The following is a 15,444-nucleotide window of genomic DNA, read 5'->3' as shown; positions in this document are numbered from 1 at the left end:
TGTTTCCACCATGTAAGTTGAGACTTTCTTTCTTGCTGAGCTGTAACATGCCTGTGTTTTCTTTTTGCGTTATTTTTTTAAATGTACAACTTCAATAAATCTACTTCAAAATAAAAACTTGTCTTCTCATCTTATTATTGATCATTTTAAATTAATTGTGTGAAAATTTTCAATTACAAATACAAACATTTCACAATAGTAAAATGCTGTATGGTAGTCATCCTCTGCCTAAATTTTAGACGTCATACATATCAGATATATTTCAATTATTTGTGCAAGTCTCCTCTCCTATTCCCTTTCATCTATGCTGTAGACCTTAATGCTTTATTGAGACTACTTAATAAGAGAAAACATTTGTGGTATTCACAGCTGTCTTCACTCTGAGCAGTGAGTGTATGTTGCAAGTATTGTTTACACAAGTAAAAACACAGTCTCAATCGCATGGCAGACATCAGGGAATCACAAACTTTTTTCCAATTAAAATGCAGCACTGGGTTACTTGTGACTTTCTATGGCTTGTGCCAAAATGTTATCCTAACTTGCAGTCCAACTCATGTATTTATGGATATCAGGTGTTGCATTAATAGATATAAATATCTGAATACATACGATCAATTTCACCAGCATAGACTTCACCAAATATCATCCAGTAAGGCTGGAACACTATATCTCGAGCAAGTCGCCAAGATGGTTCTTCTACTGGAGAAAGTATAGCCTTTCTTGACACTCCGAAACTCAAGAGAACAATTGCCATCAGAATCACTATATAAAACATGTTTGTCGTCTGAAACAAAAGGAAGTAGATTTATTTTGCAGCAAGAATTATATTATATAGAGAATAATTTGCATATCTTGTCTGAAACAGTTTTGAGGTTAGCATAAGCCCAAATCTAATAACAGGTACAATTCATCCCAAACCCTCCACTATATTTGTCTGATAATTGCAAGAATTATTATTTCCATTCAAAGAAAAATTTGTATAGTTTCAGAGGGAGATAGTTATCTACTTGGGAGCTAGTTTCTAAATTAGCATTGATGGTGCTTCAATATCACAATATCCCCAAAGTCCTTTGCAGGGTTTTGTATAGGAGCTACTAAATTATCGCTTTCAGGGTATTCTTTCTGGGTCTCCACTTCCAGCGTGCTGCCTCACTAGGGACAAGTACAACAGAGATTTTTTTAAATCGCTGCTTGCTGGGCAGGAATCACTTATCTGCTTGCTTGGGCCAGGAATAAGGCCTCACAATAGTGTCTCCATAATATTTAGCAACCACAAAGTGAAACTGAAATTTGTATCTCATAACAACAAATGCATTTCATTTTTAATTATTATTCATGCCTTCATTAGAATTTATTTAGTATTTATATTAGCATTTATTTTCATTTTAAGTGCATATCACAGGCACTTTAGTATAGATCAAATGTTCCCCTATCATAACAGTTTTCAGGGTAAAGTATGACATGGGAGGGATACACCATTAAGTTTTATTTGCTCTAACAGTATGCCGCACCAACAATTTTGGAAGCATACTTTCTATGGGGCAGCACGGTAGCATTGTGGATAGCACAATGGCTTCACAGCTCCAGGGTCCCAGGTTCGATTCCGGCTTGGGTCACGGTCTGTGCGGAGTCTGCACATCCTCCCCGTGTGTGCGTGGGTTTCCTCCGGGTGCTCCGGTTTCCTCCCACAGTCCAAAGATGTGCAGGTTAGGTGGATTGGCCATGATTAATTGCCCTTAGTGTCCAAAACTGCCCTTCGTGTTGGGTGGGGTTACTGGGTTATTGGGATAGGGGGAGGTGTTGACCTTGGGTAGGGTGCTCTTTACAAGAGCCGGTGCAGACTCGATGGGTCGAATGGCCTCCTTCTGCACTGTAAATTCTATGACTATTGCACCACTATTTTTTTTTACTTCACAGGTAGCAAACATCTTAGGACAGGCCAAGCTAACTTTACATCTGATCTTATAAATGACAGATGATTACATCATTCTATATCTGATGTGAACTGCTGTCAGAGGTAACAGGATGGTTTGCTCATGCCCTGTGCCAGTGATTTTCAAAGTGGGGTCATGACTCCTGGATGGGTCGCTGGATGGTGCAGCATGGGTCGCCAAAGGTCACCAAAATGATCACCAAATACCACCTGACCATGTTTACCGTTTTCTCTCCTGGTAAATTATCACTGAGTTACAATGTATGACCACACAAGACTGATGTAGAAGTCGGTGCCATGGACTTCCTTGCCTCTCTGGGCCAGAGTATAGTTGGGCAGTTTGCAGTCAGTGACCTGTAAAATTTTCTTCAGGTGGCATATCCTGCTATTGTGTTCGGCACAGGATCTGTATTATTTCTTGAGTTCAGTGTGCTACTAACAAACCCCGTGCGTCTTTTATCATTCTCTCAGCTACGCTGGACATACAGCCTCCTTCAGCCCTACAAGCCCTATATCCACTCCTTCCATTTCTGAATTGTCTCTCCACACCAGGACGCTTGTCCTTCAAGAATGCTTCCCAGTTATTCATCCCCAAGCATTTTTCTCTGCCGTGTGGCTACATGGACCCCATCAGCTGAATTGGTTCCTCTACAGCAAGGACTTTTGCATCTACCTTTATTGGGGCTTGAATTGTTCGCCAAAGATGACTTAAGCTGGCGAATAAACTACACTCATGTATACAGAAGCTGCTAAAATGTTGCAGGTGTATGGAACGGAATGTGTCTGCACATTTTGCATATTGGTCAGCTGAGCTGTGCCCAGCATTGTTTTTTTTAAGCGTGTTTTCAGTCTGTTACATAATTACCTGGGAAACAGTACTGACAGATGTCCAGTGACATTCTGTCAGACCGTGTTTTTTGTTCAACAGTTCGGGCTCCTGTTTCTGAAGTTGATGTTTTGAGTTTAATTTCCAACCGAGGTCGTGTTGGGTTTTGAACTTGTGAACATGACATTGTTAAAACTGTGCAATATTGAGCCTATTAATCTTTCCAAATGCTAATAATGGGTGCGAAGAAATAAAATAATCAAATAATCCTGTGTCAGTATGGAGCTGTCATTTAAGGTGGAACAGCAGCTCAATTTACAGAATGCAGAAGTGCCAACAAAGAGTGTGACTTTTTAACAGTAATTATGGAGAATCTTTTGTGAACATGGCATGGGTCACGGTAATCGTCCATTCTGTAAATGTGGGTCACTCGAAAAAGTTAGAAAAACATTGCCCCATGTCATTTAGTCTTTCCTTCATAGTCTATAATTTGCCAATTAATTTTTGCATATATCCTGTCTAAAAAACCTAAATTAGTCCTGTTACATTTTTGTCATTTCTGAGGTAACTTTTTTTTAAGCCACATTAATAATTGCAACCATCTAGCACATGGTAAATAACAATGGCCTGTGAGTGGTTGCATTGCGGTGCCTCATTTTATATGTCACACGGAATGACAGAATACTACAATGGCGTCACAGTATCACAGTGGTTAGCGCTGTTGCTTCATAGTGTCAGGTTCGATTCCCGACTTGGGTCACTGTCTGTGTGGGGTCTGCATGTTCTCCCCGTGTCTACATGGGTTTCCTCCGGGTGTTCCAGTTTTGTCTCACAAGTCCCGAAAGACGTGCTGTTAGGTGAATTGGACATTCTGAATTCTCCCTCTGTCTACCCGAACAGGTGCCGGAATGTGGTGGCTAGGAGCTTTTCACAGTAACTTCATTACAGTGTTAATGTAAGCCTACTTGTGACAATAAAGATTCTTATTATTATTATAGAAGAGGCCTTTTGGCCCATCGAGTCTGCACTGATGCATGAAAGACCCTGACCAGCCCACTAATCCCACTTGCCAGCACTTGGCCCAAGAATTTAGGTCAGTAGTTGTCCTGATTCCACACAGGGCATGTTAATTTTCATTCACTGGATATGGGCACACAACTGTTTTGTCTGTGTGTCCAGACTGGTGCCTATGCATTTCCCTCCTTTCTTGACCACATACGGGAGAGTCGCTGATATCCCATCCACATCTCTCCTTGAATGACTCCTATATTTTGCGCTTTGAAGAGTCTCAACACGACTTTGTCCTTTAGTGCTACTGGAATCCCTAACACCATCCCTAGTGTGGTCCCTCTACAGATGTTGTTAGACCAGACCGTGGTCATTTGCCGCAATTGGCAGCCCCAGTTTCTCAACCGCTATTATAGTAAAGCTCCCATGCTCCATACATTTTACTGCTTAACTGTCAATAATAAATATAAATTCACAGTATTGTGATGAGACAAGGATGGAATGGCGGGTTTTAAAACTTGGACTGAGAGATGTCTGCCTTACAGAAACTACACTTCAAAGGTGTTTTATTTTTTACATTTTCTATCTTGTGATTTGTTCAGATTTTTACTTGACATCATCCACCAACATAAAAAAAAATCATAACCTTATACATGCACCCTTTAATGTAATTGAAAGTATTAGTTGTGAGAAATCTATGTTAAAAAATTTGCTAAGACGTAAACTATTTACTTAATAATGAAAACAGTTTTAATTTAGCAGGAGTATTTTTGAATACTTGCCATTCTCCCAATCATTGTCAAGTATGGCCCTGCATGTTGATTCACTGCAAAGAAATCGAGAAGCCTCACAAACCAAAATATAATGTCCAGGGAGTATATAATCTTTCCAGTGGTCTGTAATGGCTGGTCAGTCCAACGTAAACCAAACCCCACAGCAAACAGGACTATTGCCACCGAATCATTCAAGTTCCAGTATTCTTGGACCCAAACTTTAACCTTCCGGCTGAATTTTCCTGGCTCCGATACGAAGATCTGTACAACAGAGGTTTTAATCAAGGTGAAATCAGGCCAGGTTCTGTACTGTCTTTGAGCAAAGTTCAATAACCCAATCAATTCAATAATTAGAAGGACAGAAAGCATCCTTTGTTAGCAGGACATAGAGATCCAAATAATATGTCACCAAACTTGCACCTCTTGAGGGGCATATCAAACTGACATGGAAGGATATTCGAGAGGGAAGGAGCAGATCAGTTGTGATTCCATGTTGAGGGCACCAATATTGGAAAGAGTAGGCAAGACATCCTGTTTCGAAAGTTACAGGAACTAGAAGCTCAATTAAATATCAGGACATCAAGGGTAAACTTGTGGTGGAGAAGAGGAATTTTCTTTCATGGTGCACCAGCACCAGTAGAGGAATAGGAAGGAACTTCACCATCAGGATAGGTTTCACATGAACCAGGTGAGGGATAATGAGGCCATCCAGTTCTACTACAGGGTTCTTACATTTGTCCTAATTATGCATGCTTGGTTGAGAGCCCAGGCTCATTAAAGGATTATCTCAGCGGAGGGGTAGTGGAGAGTGGGGGGGGGGGGGGGGGGGGGGGGGGGGGGGGATGGAGAAATATCTGTACAGACTGTATCGTTGATTGTTGGGAAGTATATCTCCCGGGGTGTTTATTTGCTGTAACCTGTTTTGGTACATGTTTGTAATAAAATACATTTTTTTTAAAACTTTCCTTGATTGACAACTTTAAGTGGTTATAGTAAGTTACTATTTTTGTGACATCATTTGTCCATGTCTCAATGTTTATCTGGACAGGATTAAGAGGTGTGCAGTGTTAAACTCTCTATAGGGGGCGGCACAATGGCTTGCACTGCTGCCTTACAGCGGCGAGGACCCAAGTTAGATCCTGGCCCGGATCGCTGTCCGTGTGGAGTTTGCACATTCTCACCGTGTCTGCATGGGTCTCACCCCCACAACCCAAAGATGGAATTGGAAATTTTTTTTTAAAGTATTTAAGCCCTTTTTCTAAAGGGTTCATTGGCGCTCAATGCCTATTAAGTTGATACTATATTGGTCTGTCGGATTGACATTTTTATGGGGTTATAGGAACAGCTATTGTTTCCCAAAATAAAATATTTTTCTTTCTAAGCAGTTTCACAAATGCATTTGTTACTATATGGCAAATTGGTTCTGTACATAGTGCACACTGAGTGAATGGGCATGGGACAGCCATGAGTTGGCATGGAGAGAATGATGGGTCCAGGTTGTTAGGTGGGGAGGGGAGTTAGCTGGGGGGGCTATAACGGATCATGAACGTGAGGGGGGTGCGAGTTGGCACTGAGTTGGAATGGAGGAGGCAAGGAAGGAGCATGGATGACACCTTTTGAATTTACACCCCAAAAGGTTACTGAATCCAGACTCCTCTGAGAGGCTGTGAATCATGGGTCATGGACAAGCTGGTCTGACTCCACAAAAATTGCAGAGAGGTACTAGGAGATGTCTACCCCTGCAATCGAGCCAGTCAGGCCGGGAGTGTTTGCCAATAATGGTGGTGGGAATTCCAGAATCGGGTCCCACCAATTTTAAATGGCTCCAGAATCACTGTAACTCCATGAAAGTCCTGGCTGAAGTGGACAACTCCTGTTCCTATTTTCCCAAAGGTAATTTTTAAAGCTGTTCATCTGTCTTTCTGGACTCGCAGTTACAGCAAAAAAACAACCTTAGGTCAGTGGTATATATTAAAAAGTCTTAAAATATGACCCAATTAAAAGGGCAGGCATTATGTTAGCTTAATTAAAGAAGCTCCCCAGGCGAACGGGGCCTTACTTAGGATGAGATAACATTAATAACTGGTGATCACTTTATAGACAGCATTAGACCTGAACACTTGTGAGTCTTTGAACGACGTTGATGTACAAGAATACAATTAATCACAAGTTTCCTTTTTCTAAAGGGTTCATTGGCGCTCAATGCCTATTAGGTTGTACTGACAAATTGATCCAGTACTGACATCAATTAAAGTTTACATGCTTTTCCATTTTGTCTAATAGATACCAGAAGTAAAACAAGTTAACTGTAAAACGGCAGAATAATTTTGTGAAAAGGCTGGAAATTGCACGGCAGAGACCATGGCCAGAAATTTGTGAGGCCTTTTGGTGACAGCTTGGAGGTTGGAGGGCTGGCATATTGGCATGGGAAAGTACAGAGGGGCATACTCGGGTCCGCCAAGTGTTGGAAAACTGGCAGACAAGCCACCCAATCAGAGGCAAATTCAGCCATTTGATTGCAACTTCCCATCTTCAAGGGCATATTGTCTGTATCAGGGGGCCTGCTGCCCTGTGGGAAGACCACCTAGTGAAACCTGCCAAAGAAAACCGAGGCAACGTGCCTCAACGACTATCGTCCAGTGGCCTTGACATCGATCATTATGAAGTGCTTCGAGAGGTTGGTCATGAGGCTCATCAACTCCATACTCCCAGAATGCCTTGATCCACTGCAATTCGCATACAGCCACAACCGGTCCACAGCAGCCGCCATCTCCCTGGCCCTACACTCATCCCTGGAGCATCTCAACAACAAGGACACATATGTCAGACTCCTATTTATTGACTACAGCTCCGCCTTTAACATCATACTCCCAGCCAAGTTCAACTGAATCCTCAAACTTCCTGACCCATGGACCACAATCAGTAAGGATAAACAACACTTCCTCCACGATAGTCTTCACGACCGGGGCCCTGAAAGGCTATTTACTCAGCCCCCTACTATACTTCCCATGCACACGTGACTGTGTGGCAAAATTTGGCTCCAACTCCATCGACAGGTTTGCTGGTGACATGACCGTAATGGGCTGGATCTCAAACAATGATGAGTCAGAATGCAGGAGGAAGAAAGAGAACCTCGTGGAGTGGTGTAACGACAACAATCTCTCCCTCAATGTCGGCAAACTAAAGAGCTGGTCATTGACTTCAGGGAGCAAGCAAAGTATTATACACACTCTTGTCTGCATCAACGGGGCCCAGGTGGAGATGGTTGACAGTTTCAAATTCCTAGATGTGCACATCACCAACAATCTGTCCTGGTCCACCCATGTCAACACAACGATTAAGAAAGCAGAACAGCGCCTATACCATCTCAGGAAACTAAGGAAATTCGGCATGTCCACATTGACTCTTACCAATTTTTACACATGCACCATAGAAAGTATCCTATCCTACTGCATCACAGCCTAGTATGGCAACTGCTCGGCCCAAGACCGTAAGGAATTACAGAGAGTTGTGAACACAGCCCAGTCCATCACTCAAACCCTCCTCCCATCTATTGACTCTGTCTACACCACCCGTTGCCTTGGGAAAGCGGGCAAGATACTCAAAGGCCCGTCCCACCCGGATTATTCATGCTTCCAACTTCTTCAATCAGGCACGAGATATAAAAGTCTGAGAACACGCAAGGAGAGATTCAAAAGCAGCTTCTTCCCCTCTGTTACCAGAATCCTAAATGACCCTCTTATGGACTGATCTGATCTCTTCACACATCTTCTCTACTGGGTAGTACAACACTCTTGTATGCTTCACCAATGCTTGTGTCTATATATTTATAGACACAGGCATAGCTAGGAAGGCAAATGCAATGTTAGCATTCATGTCGAGAGGGCTAGAATACAAGAGCAGGGATGTACTTCTGAGGCTGTATAGGGCTCTGGTCACACCCCATTTGGAGTATTGTGGGCAGCTTTGGGCCCCATGTCTAAGGAAGGATGTGCTGGCCTTGGATAGGAGGTCTCACCAGAGGAGGTTCACAAGAATGATCCCTGGAATGAAAAGCTTGACACATGAGGAATGGTTGAGGACTCTGGGTCTGTACTCGTTGGAGTTTAGAAGGACAAGGGGGGAATCTTATTGAAACTTACAGGATACTGCGTGGCCTGGATCGAGTGGACGTGGAGAGGATGTTTCCACTTGTAGGAAAAGCTAGAACCAGGGGACACAATCTCAGACTAAAGGGACGATCTTTTAAAACAGATTTGAGGAAGAATGTCTTCAGCCAGAGGGTGATGAATCTGTGGAACTCTTTGCCGCAGAATGCTGTGGAGGCCATATCACTGAATGTCTTTAATTTTATTTTTTTAAAATAAATTTAGAGTACCCAATTATTTTTTTTTCCAATTAAGGGACAATTTAGCATGGCCCATCCACCTACCCCACACATCTTTTGGGTTGTGGGGGTGGAACCCACGCAGACACGGGAAGAATGTGCAAACTCCACACGGACAGTGACCCAGGGCCAGGATTCGAAGCCAGGTCCTCAGCGCCATAGGCAGCAGTGCTAACCACTGTGCCATGTGCCGCCTTCTGAATGTCTTTAAGACAGAGATAGAAAGGCTCTTGATTAATAAGGGATCAGGGGTTCTGGGGAGGAGGCAGGAGAATGGGGATGAGAAAGATATCACCCATGATTGAATGACGGAGCAGACTCGCTGGGCCGAGTGGCCTAATTCTGCTCCTATGTCTTATGGTCTTATTTGGTGGGTGGGCTGCCAATATTAGCACCCACCCATCCCCCGAATTATGGGGGACACCTCAAAGGTGGGCAAGAAGATGGTGGACTTGCCATCCCTCATATTTCACTTCTCCTTGTTCGTGATTAACTGTTTGGAACTGTTTCAGGTACAAGAGTTAGATTAGTGTCTCCAGTTAACTCTGGTGCAGGTTTATGGGCAACACGGTGGCGCAGTGGTTAGCACTGCTGTTCATGGCACCGAGGACACAGGTTCAATCCTGGCCCCGGGTTACTGTCCGTGTGGAGTTTGCACATTCTCCCCGTGTCTGCGTGGGTCTCACCCCCACAACCCAGAAAGATAGGCAGGGTAGGTAAATTGGCCACGCTAAATTGCCCTTTAATTGGAAAAAATAATTGGGTACTCTAAATTTATTTTTTTTAAAATTCTGGTGCAGGTTTGAGACCAATACTGCTGAGAGTAATAGAGTAATGTAGAACGTGCAGATCAGAGTATTCCTGTTGATTCAATGGGCTGCATTTTACAGGGGAGGTAAAAAAAAAAGAGCAGGAATAGACCATTTGGGAGCGACAGAGCAGCACGGTGGTTAGCACTGCTGCCTTACAGCACAAGGGACCCGGGTTCAATTCCAACCTTGGGTGACTGTCTGTGTGGAGTTTTCAGATTTCCCCGTGTCTCCATGGATTTCCTCCGGGTGCTCCGGTTTCCTCCCACAGTCCAAAGATGTGCAGGTTAGGTGGATTGGCCATGCTAAATTGTCCTTCGTGTCCAAAGGTTAGGTCGGGTTATGGGGAGATAGAGAGATAGGGTGGAGAGGAGGCCTAGGTGGGGTGCTCTTTCAGATGGGTCGAAAGGCCTCCTTCTGCAATGTAGGGATTCTATGATTCTGCCTATTGCGTCTGCTCAGCCATTCAATGTAATCTGGCTAATCCTCTATCGCAGCACTATACTTCTGTTCTATCCCAACGCCATACCTCCACTGTCTCCCCACACCCCAATGCCTTTAGTATCTAGAAATGGATCTATTTATTTATTGTATTCAACGACTTGGCTTACACGGTGTTATATGGTAGAAAATTCTGCAGGTTTACCACCCTCCAAATGAAGAAAGTTCTCCTCATCTCAATCCTAAATGGCCTTCCCCATATTCTGAGACTGTGACCCCTTGTTCTAGACCATCTCCACTCCCCCCCCACCCAGTCAGAGGCGGTGGTGTAGTGGCATTGTCACTGGACTAGTAATCCAGGGACCCAGGGTACTGCTCCAGAAGACCCGGGTTTGAATCCCATCATGGCAGATGGTGAAATTGAATTCAATAAAAATCTAGAATTAAAATTTTGAGGGCGGCACAGTGGCTAACATCGCTGCCTCACAGCATCAGATACGGGTTTGATTCGAACCTCGGGTGACTGTGTGGCGTTTGTAATAAAGGTCAACATACCAATTGCTTTCCTAACTGTTCGTTGCACCTGCTTGCTTGCTTTAAGAGATTGATGTATAAGGACACCCAGGTCCCTTTGTACATTAACATTTCCCAATTTTTCAGCATTTAAATAATACTCTGCCATTCTGTTTTACCCACCAAAGTGGATAACTTCACACTTATTCATGTTATACTGCATTCGCCATGTATTTTGCCTTACATTTAACTTATCTAGGGGCTAGTTTATTTCGGGGCTGGTTTATTTAGGGGTTGGTTTAGCACAGTGGGCTAAACGCTGGCTTGTAATGCAGAACGCAGCCAATAGCACGGGTTCAATTCCTGTACCAGCCTCCCCGAACAGGCGCCAGAATGTGGCAACTAGAGGCTTTTCACAGTAACTTCATTGAAGCCTACTTGTGCCAATACGTGATTATTATTAGAAACTAAATCGCTTTGAATCCTCTTATTCTCCTCCTCACCACTCACATTCAAACCAAGTTTTGAGGCATCAGCAAACCGATAAATATTACAACTGATTCCCTCATCCAAATTGTTAGTATTTATGAATAGCTGGGGCCCCAAGCACTGATCCCTGTGGTACCCCACAAGTCACCCCCTTCCACTCCAAAAAAGACCCATTTCTTCCTATTCTCTGTTTCTCGTCTGTTAACTAATTCTCAATTCATGTCGGAATATTACCCCCCCCCCCCACAACCCCATGTGCTTTAATTTTGCACACTAACCTCTTATGTGGGACTTTATCAAAGGTTTACTGTAATTCCAACTACATCACATCCACTGGATCTCTCTTATCTATTCTACTAGTTACATTGGGTGGCACGGTAGCACAAGTGACTATCACTGTGGCTTTACAGCGCCAGGGTCCCAGGTTCGATTCCCCGCTGGGTCACTGTCTGTGAGGAGTCTGCACGTTCTCCCCGTATCTGCGTGGCTTTCCTCCTGGTGCTCTGGTTTCCTCCCACAGTCTAAAGATGTGCAGGTTAGGCGGATTGGCCATGATAAATTACCCTTAGTCCAAAAAGGTTTGGAGGGGTTATTGGGTTACGGAGATAGGGTGGAAGTGAAGGCTTCAGTGGGTCAGTGCAGACTCGATGGGCCGAATGGCCTCCTTCTGCACTGTATGTTCTATCTAGGTTTGTCAAACATGATTTTCCTTTCATTGCCCTCTACCCACTCTGTAGAAAGTCAGTTACAAACAGATAGACTTTAAAAAAGTCTGCCCTGCAAGCAAAACGTGGAACTTTTGCCCTTCATTGAAAGGAAGTCTTGTCCTTTGGTGTTGCCAGCCAAATAGATTGTCCAGCAGCTCCTCCAGTCCCAGAAGCATTAGAACTCAGTTGTGGGCACTGTTGGGACTATTCTGGCACTGGACAAAGGTTGGGCTTTTTGAGTGAGGAGGAATTTGGCACCATAGGGACGAGTGGGGTGAGGGCGTGGTCAGCGGGTGTGGGGGGGGGGGGGGGAGCTGCTGGGAGGTAGAAACTTGCTGGCTGGATGAGCGAGGGTGTCCATGATGTGCTCCCTGTGCTCCCTTCTTTCCCAGCTTTTGGTGCAAATAGCAAATTACTCACTCTCGTCAGCCTTCCACTGCCAACTGTATTATGCTCCCTAATTGGCTAGTTAAGAGTCTCAATAAGCCAAACGGCAGGCAGGGTTAGTGGCCACCTTACCCATCCACAGTGGGAGGAGATTAAGGTGGGTGGGAGGCGGTGGGCTTGCTACTCCACATAAAGTGCATCACTGCCAAAAACACACGGTAGAATCTTTAAAATCCAGTACTGGCGGCGGAGGTACAATGTTGCAGTGGTTAGCATTGCTGTCTCACGGTGTCGAGGACCCGGGTTTGATCCAAGCCCCGGAACATATCCCGTGTGGAGTTTGCACATTCTGCGTGGGTCTCACCCCCACAATCCAAAGATGTGCAGGGTAGTGGATTTTCCAAACTAAATTACTCCAAGTTTTTGAAATTAAAAAGAAATAAAATAAAATGCAATACTGCAGTCTGATCAGGCTGAGTTTTACAAGGTCTGAAGTTGTTCAAGTCAGTGTTAGGATCAGAGGGTTGCAAAGTGCCAAGTAGAAGGGTTTTGTTAAGCTTATACTGAGCTTACCTAGAATAAACAAAGTCACAGAGGTCAGAATGGGAGTTGGATGGAGAGCTGAAAAGTCAAGCGACATGGAGGTCAAGGTTGTGCAACAGCTTCTGAGTCAATGCAATGTGAAAACTGCACCACAAATACAAAAGACTGCAGTATAATCAGGCCATTAGTGCAACAAAGGCTATTGGTAACTCACTTCCAAATACACCAAGGTGATTTCATTGTTACAAGCCTGAGGAGAACATTTGCTGGTTCAATGAGCAAATGTAGTGTGGTGCGTTAATGGACCACGAATGTGCCCTGGAAACATCATGAACAACTCTTAATTTAACAGCACAATGCAAGATAAAGACGATAAAGCAGCATATGTGTGTAAAACTTTACAACATTTAGTTGTCGCATGCACCTAACAGCATCTACATGAAGAGGTCCATGTGTGGCTGGCCATAAAACACAAGGTTCCAGACTTTAAGACCTACATAACTTCTGGCGCCAATGACTGACCTCAGGACATTCTTCTGCTCATTGTATTCATTAGTAAAGTCAAACATTCCTCTGTGCCTTAAAGTATAAATTCCAGAATCTTAGCAAAGCATCAGGCGAGAAATGTCCTTCCACAGCAAAGTTGCTAAGGCCATTTGCTTATTGCAGAAAGTAAGTCAATGGGAACATGTGTTAGCAAAACTGAAGCCCATAGGATTAAACAAACAGTTGCGGTATGGATGCAGACTTGGCTGACAGAAAGTGGTGGTATTAGGACCACTACGTTTTGTAATGACTTGGTTAATGTGCTTAATTTCAAAATTTGTGCATGCCACAAAGTGTAAAAACATAAGCAAGTGACGATGATAATAGTAGATGAGGCCAAGGGGCAGAAACTGGCAGATGAAATTTAATGTAGAAAAGTGTGAACTGATACATTTTGGAATCATATATTAAGCAATATAAGCTAAATGGTAGAATTTTAAAAGTGGCTACAGTAAGAGTCAGACCTGAGGGTTTACATACACAAATCTTTGAAAGTGGTAGGACAAATTGTTAAAAATTCATGTGTGATCCTTGACTTTAAGTACGCAAAAGCAAAGAAGTTATCCTAAATCTTTCTAAACTGCTGTTTAGAATTCAACTGAAGCATTGGCTGGGATCTAAAATGGAGGAGATGGCCACAGCATCAGGTAGAAAGTCAGGAGCCAATCCGCCTCTGGTGATCTTGGGAACCACAGCAAAATTTTATGTTGCTCAGGCAATTAGTTGTCTGGCGTTGTGGCCTCCATCTAGCCGAGGCAAGATGTCACACGTCCAAGAGTTGAGGGCTGACAGCCCTTCAGTCCCAGGAGTCACTGGGATCAGTGGCCACTGCTAGAACTGCAGTAAGCCGGAGATTTTCATATTATTCTTTCTTGGAAGTGGTCATTGCCAACTGCACCAGCATTTATTGCCCATCCTTAATTGCCCTTGAGGGGCAGTTAAGAGTCAACCTCATTGCTGCGAATCATAGAATCATAGAATTTACAGTGCAGAAGGAGGCCATTCAGCCCATCGAGTCTGCACCGGCTCTTGGAAAGAGCACCCTACCCAAGGTCAACAACTCCACCCTATCCCCATAACACAGTAACCCCACCCAACACTAAGGGCAATTTTGGACTCTAAGGGCAATTTATCATGACCAATCCACCTAACCTGCACATCTTTGGACGGTGGGAAGAAACCGGAGCACCCGGAGGAAACCCACGCACACACGGGGAGGATGTGCAGACTCCGCACAGACAGTGACCCAAGCCGGAATCGAACCTGGGACCCTGGAGCTGTGAAGCGATTGTGCTATCCACAATGCTACCGTGCTGCCCCTGGAGAATCTGGAGTCACATCTAAGCTAGACCAGGTAAGGATGGCAGATTCCCTTTTCTAAAGGACATTAGTGAACCAGATGGGTCAGGACCATCGCTGGCAGCTCAGAATTAAGGTAACTGGGGTGAGCTCGCTGGGGTCAGTCAGGTAGCTTCTGACGAGGTAGGTTAGGGGTGGTCAAGAAGCCAGGAGTTCTTCAAGCAAGGGCAGCCTTGCCACTGAGAGGACCTCGCCATGTGCACAGTTTTCCCTAACAGGAAAGGCACCTACACCCCCCGAGTCTGCAAGCAAGCCGCCATAACCAGAGGAGTGGAACAAATTGGTTGCTCTTTCAGGAAGCTTGTAAAGGTAGGAGGCACTGTTTTAAAATTAGGGATCAACCTTGTAGGAAACAGAAAAGGGCCAAAGTTTGCCAGCCATTCCTGACGGCGATCATCCCCGGTGGTGGAGGGTATGAACAACGGGAAACCCCGTTGACACAGTAGGACCGGAATATCCCACCACCAGTCAAGGGTGGGCCATTTCACCGCCGCAAATCATGCCACAGAGGCAGTGGAAAATTCCGCCCGAGGAGAAATCATTTCGCTTGGAGGGCTGTGACACTTTGGAACTCTGCCTCAGAAGACAGTAAGAAGTCTTGCAACACCAGGTTAAAGTCCAACAGGTTTGTTTCAAACACAAGCTTCCTTCCTCAGGTGAATGGAGAGGTATGATCCAGAAACATTTATATAGACAAAGTCAAAGATGCCGAACAATGCTTGG

The 15,444-nt window shown here is 44.3% G+C and overlaps 1 protein-coding gene across 1 annotated transcript in view; it reads right to left on the bottom strand.

The window, feature by feature from the left end:
* Nucleotides 1-15,444, bottom strand: part of LOC119970397 (transient receptor potential cation channel subfamily M member 6-like) — a 282,278-nt gene that overhangs the window by 112,281 nt on the left and 154,553 nt on the right. Inside the window, exons 21-22 of the mRNA XM_038804950.1 lie at nucleotides 4,550-4,801; nucleotides 610-784 (exon numbers count right to left, since the gene is read on the bottom strand). Of these exons, the coding sequence (XP_038660878.1) occupies nucleotides 610-784; nucleotides 4,550-4,801 (427 nt within the window). The remainder of the gene's footprint in view (nucleotides 1-609; nucleotides 785-4,549; nucleotides 4,802-15,444) is intronic.

Source organism: Scyliorhinus canicula, chromosome 8 (assembly GCF_902713615.1).
Source record: "Scyliorhinus canicula chromosome 8, sScyCan1.1, whole genome shotgun sequence".
Lineage (NCBI taxonomy): Eukaryota > Metazoa > Chordata > Chondrichthyes > Carcharhiniformes > Scyliorhinidae > Scyliorhinus > Scyliorhinus canicula.
This window is presented reverse-complemented; position numbering and strand designations above follow the sequence as displayed.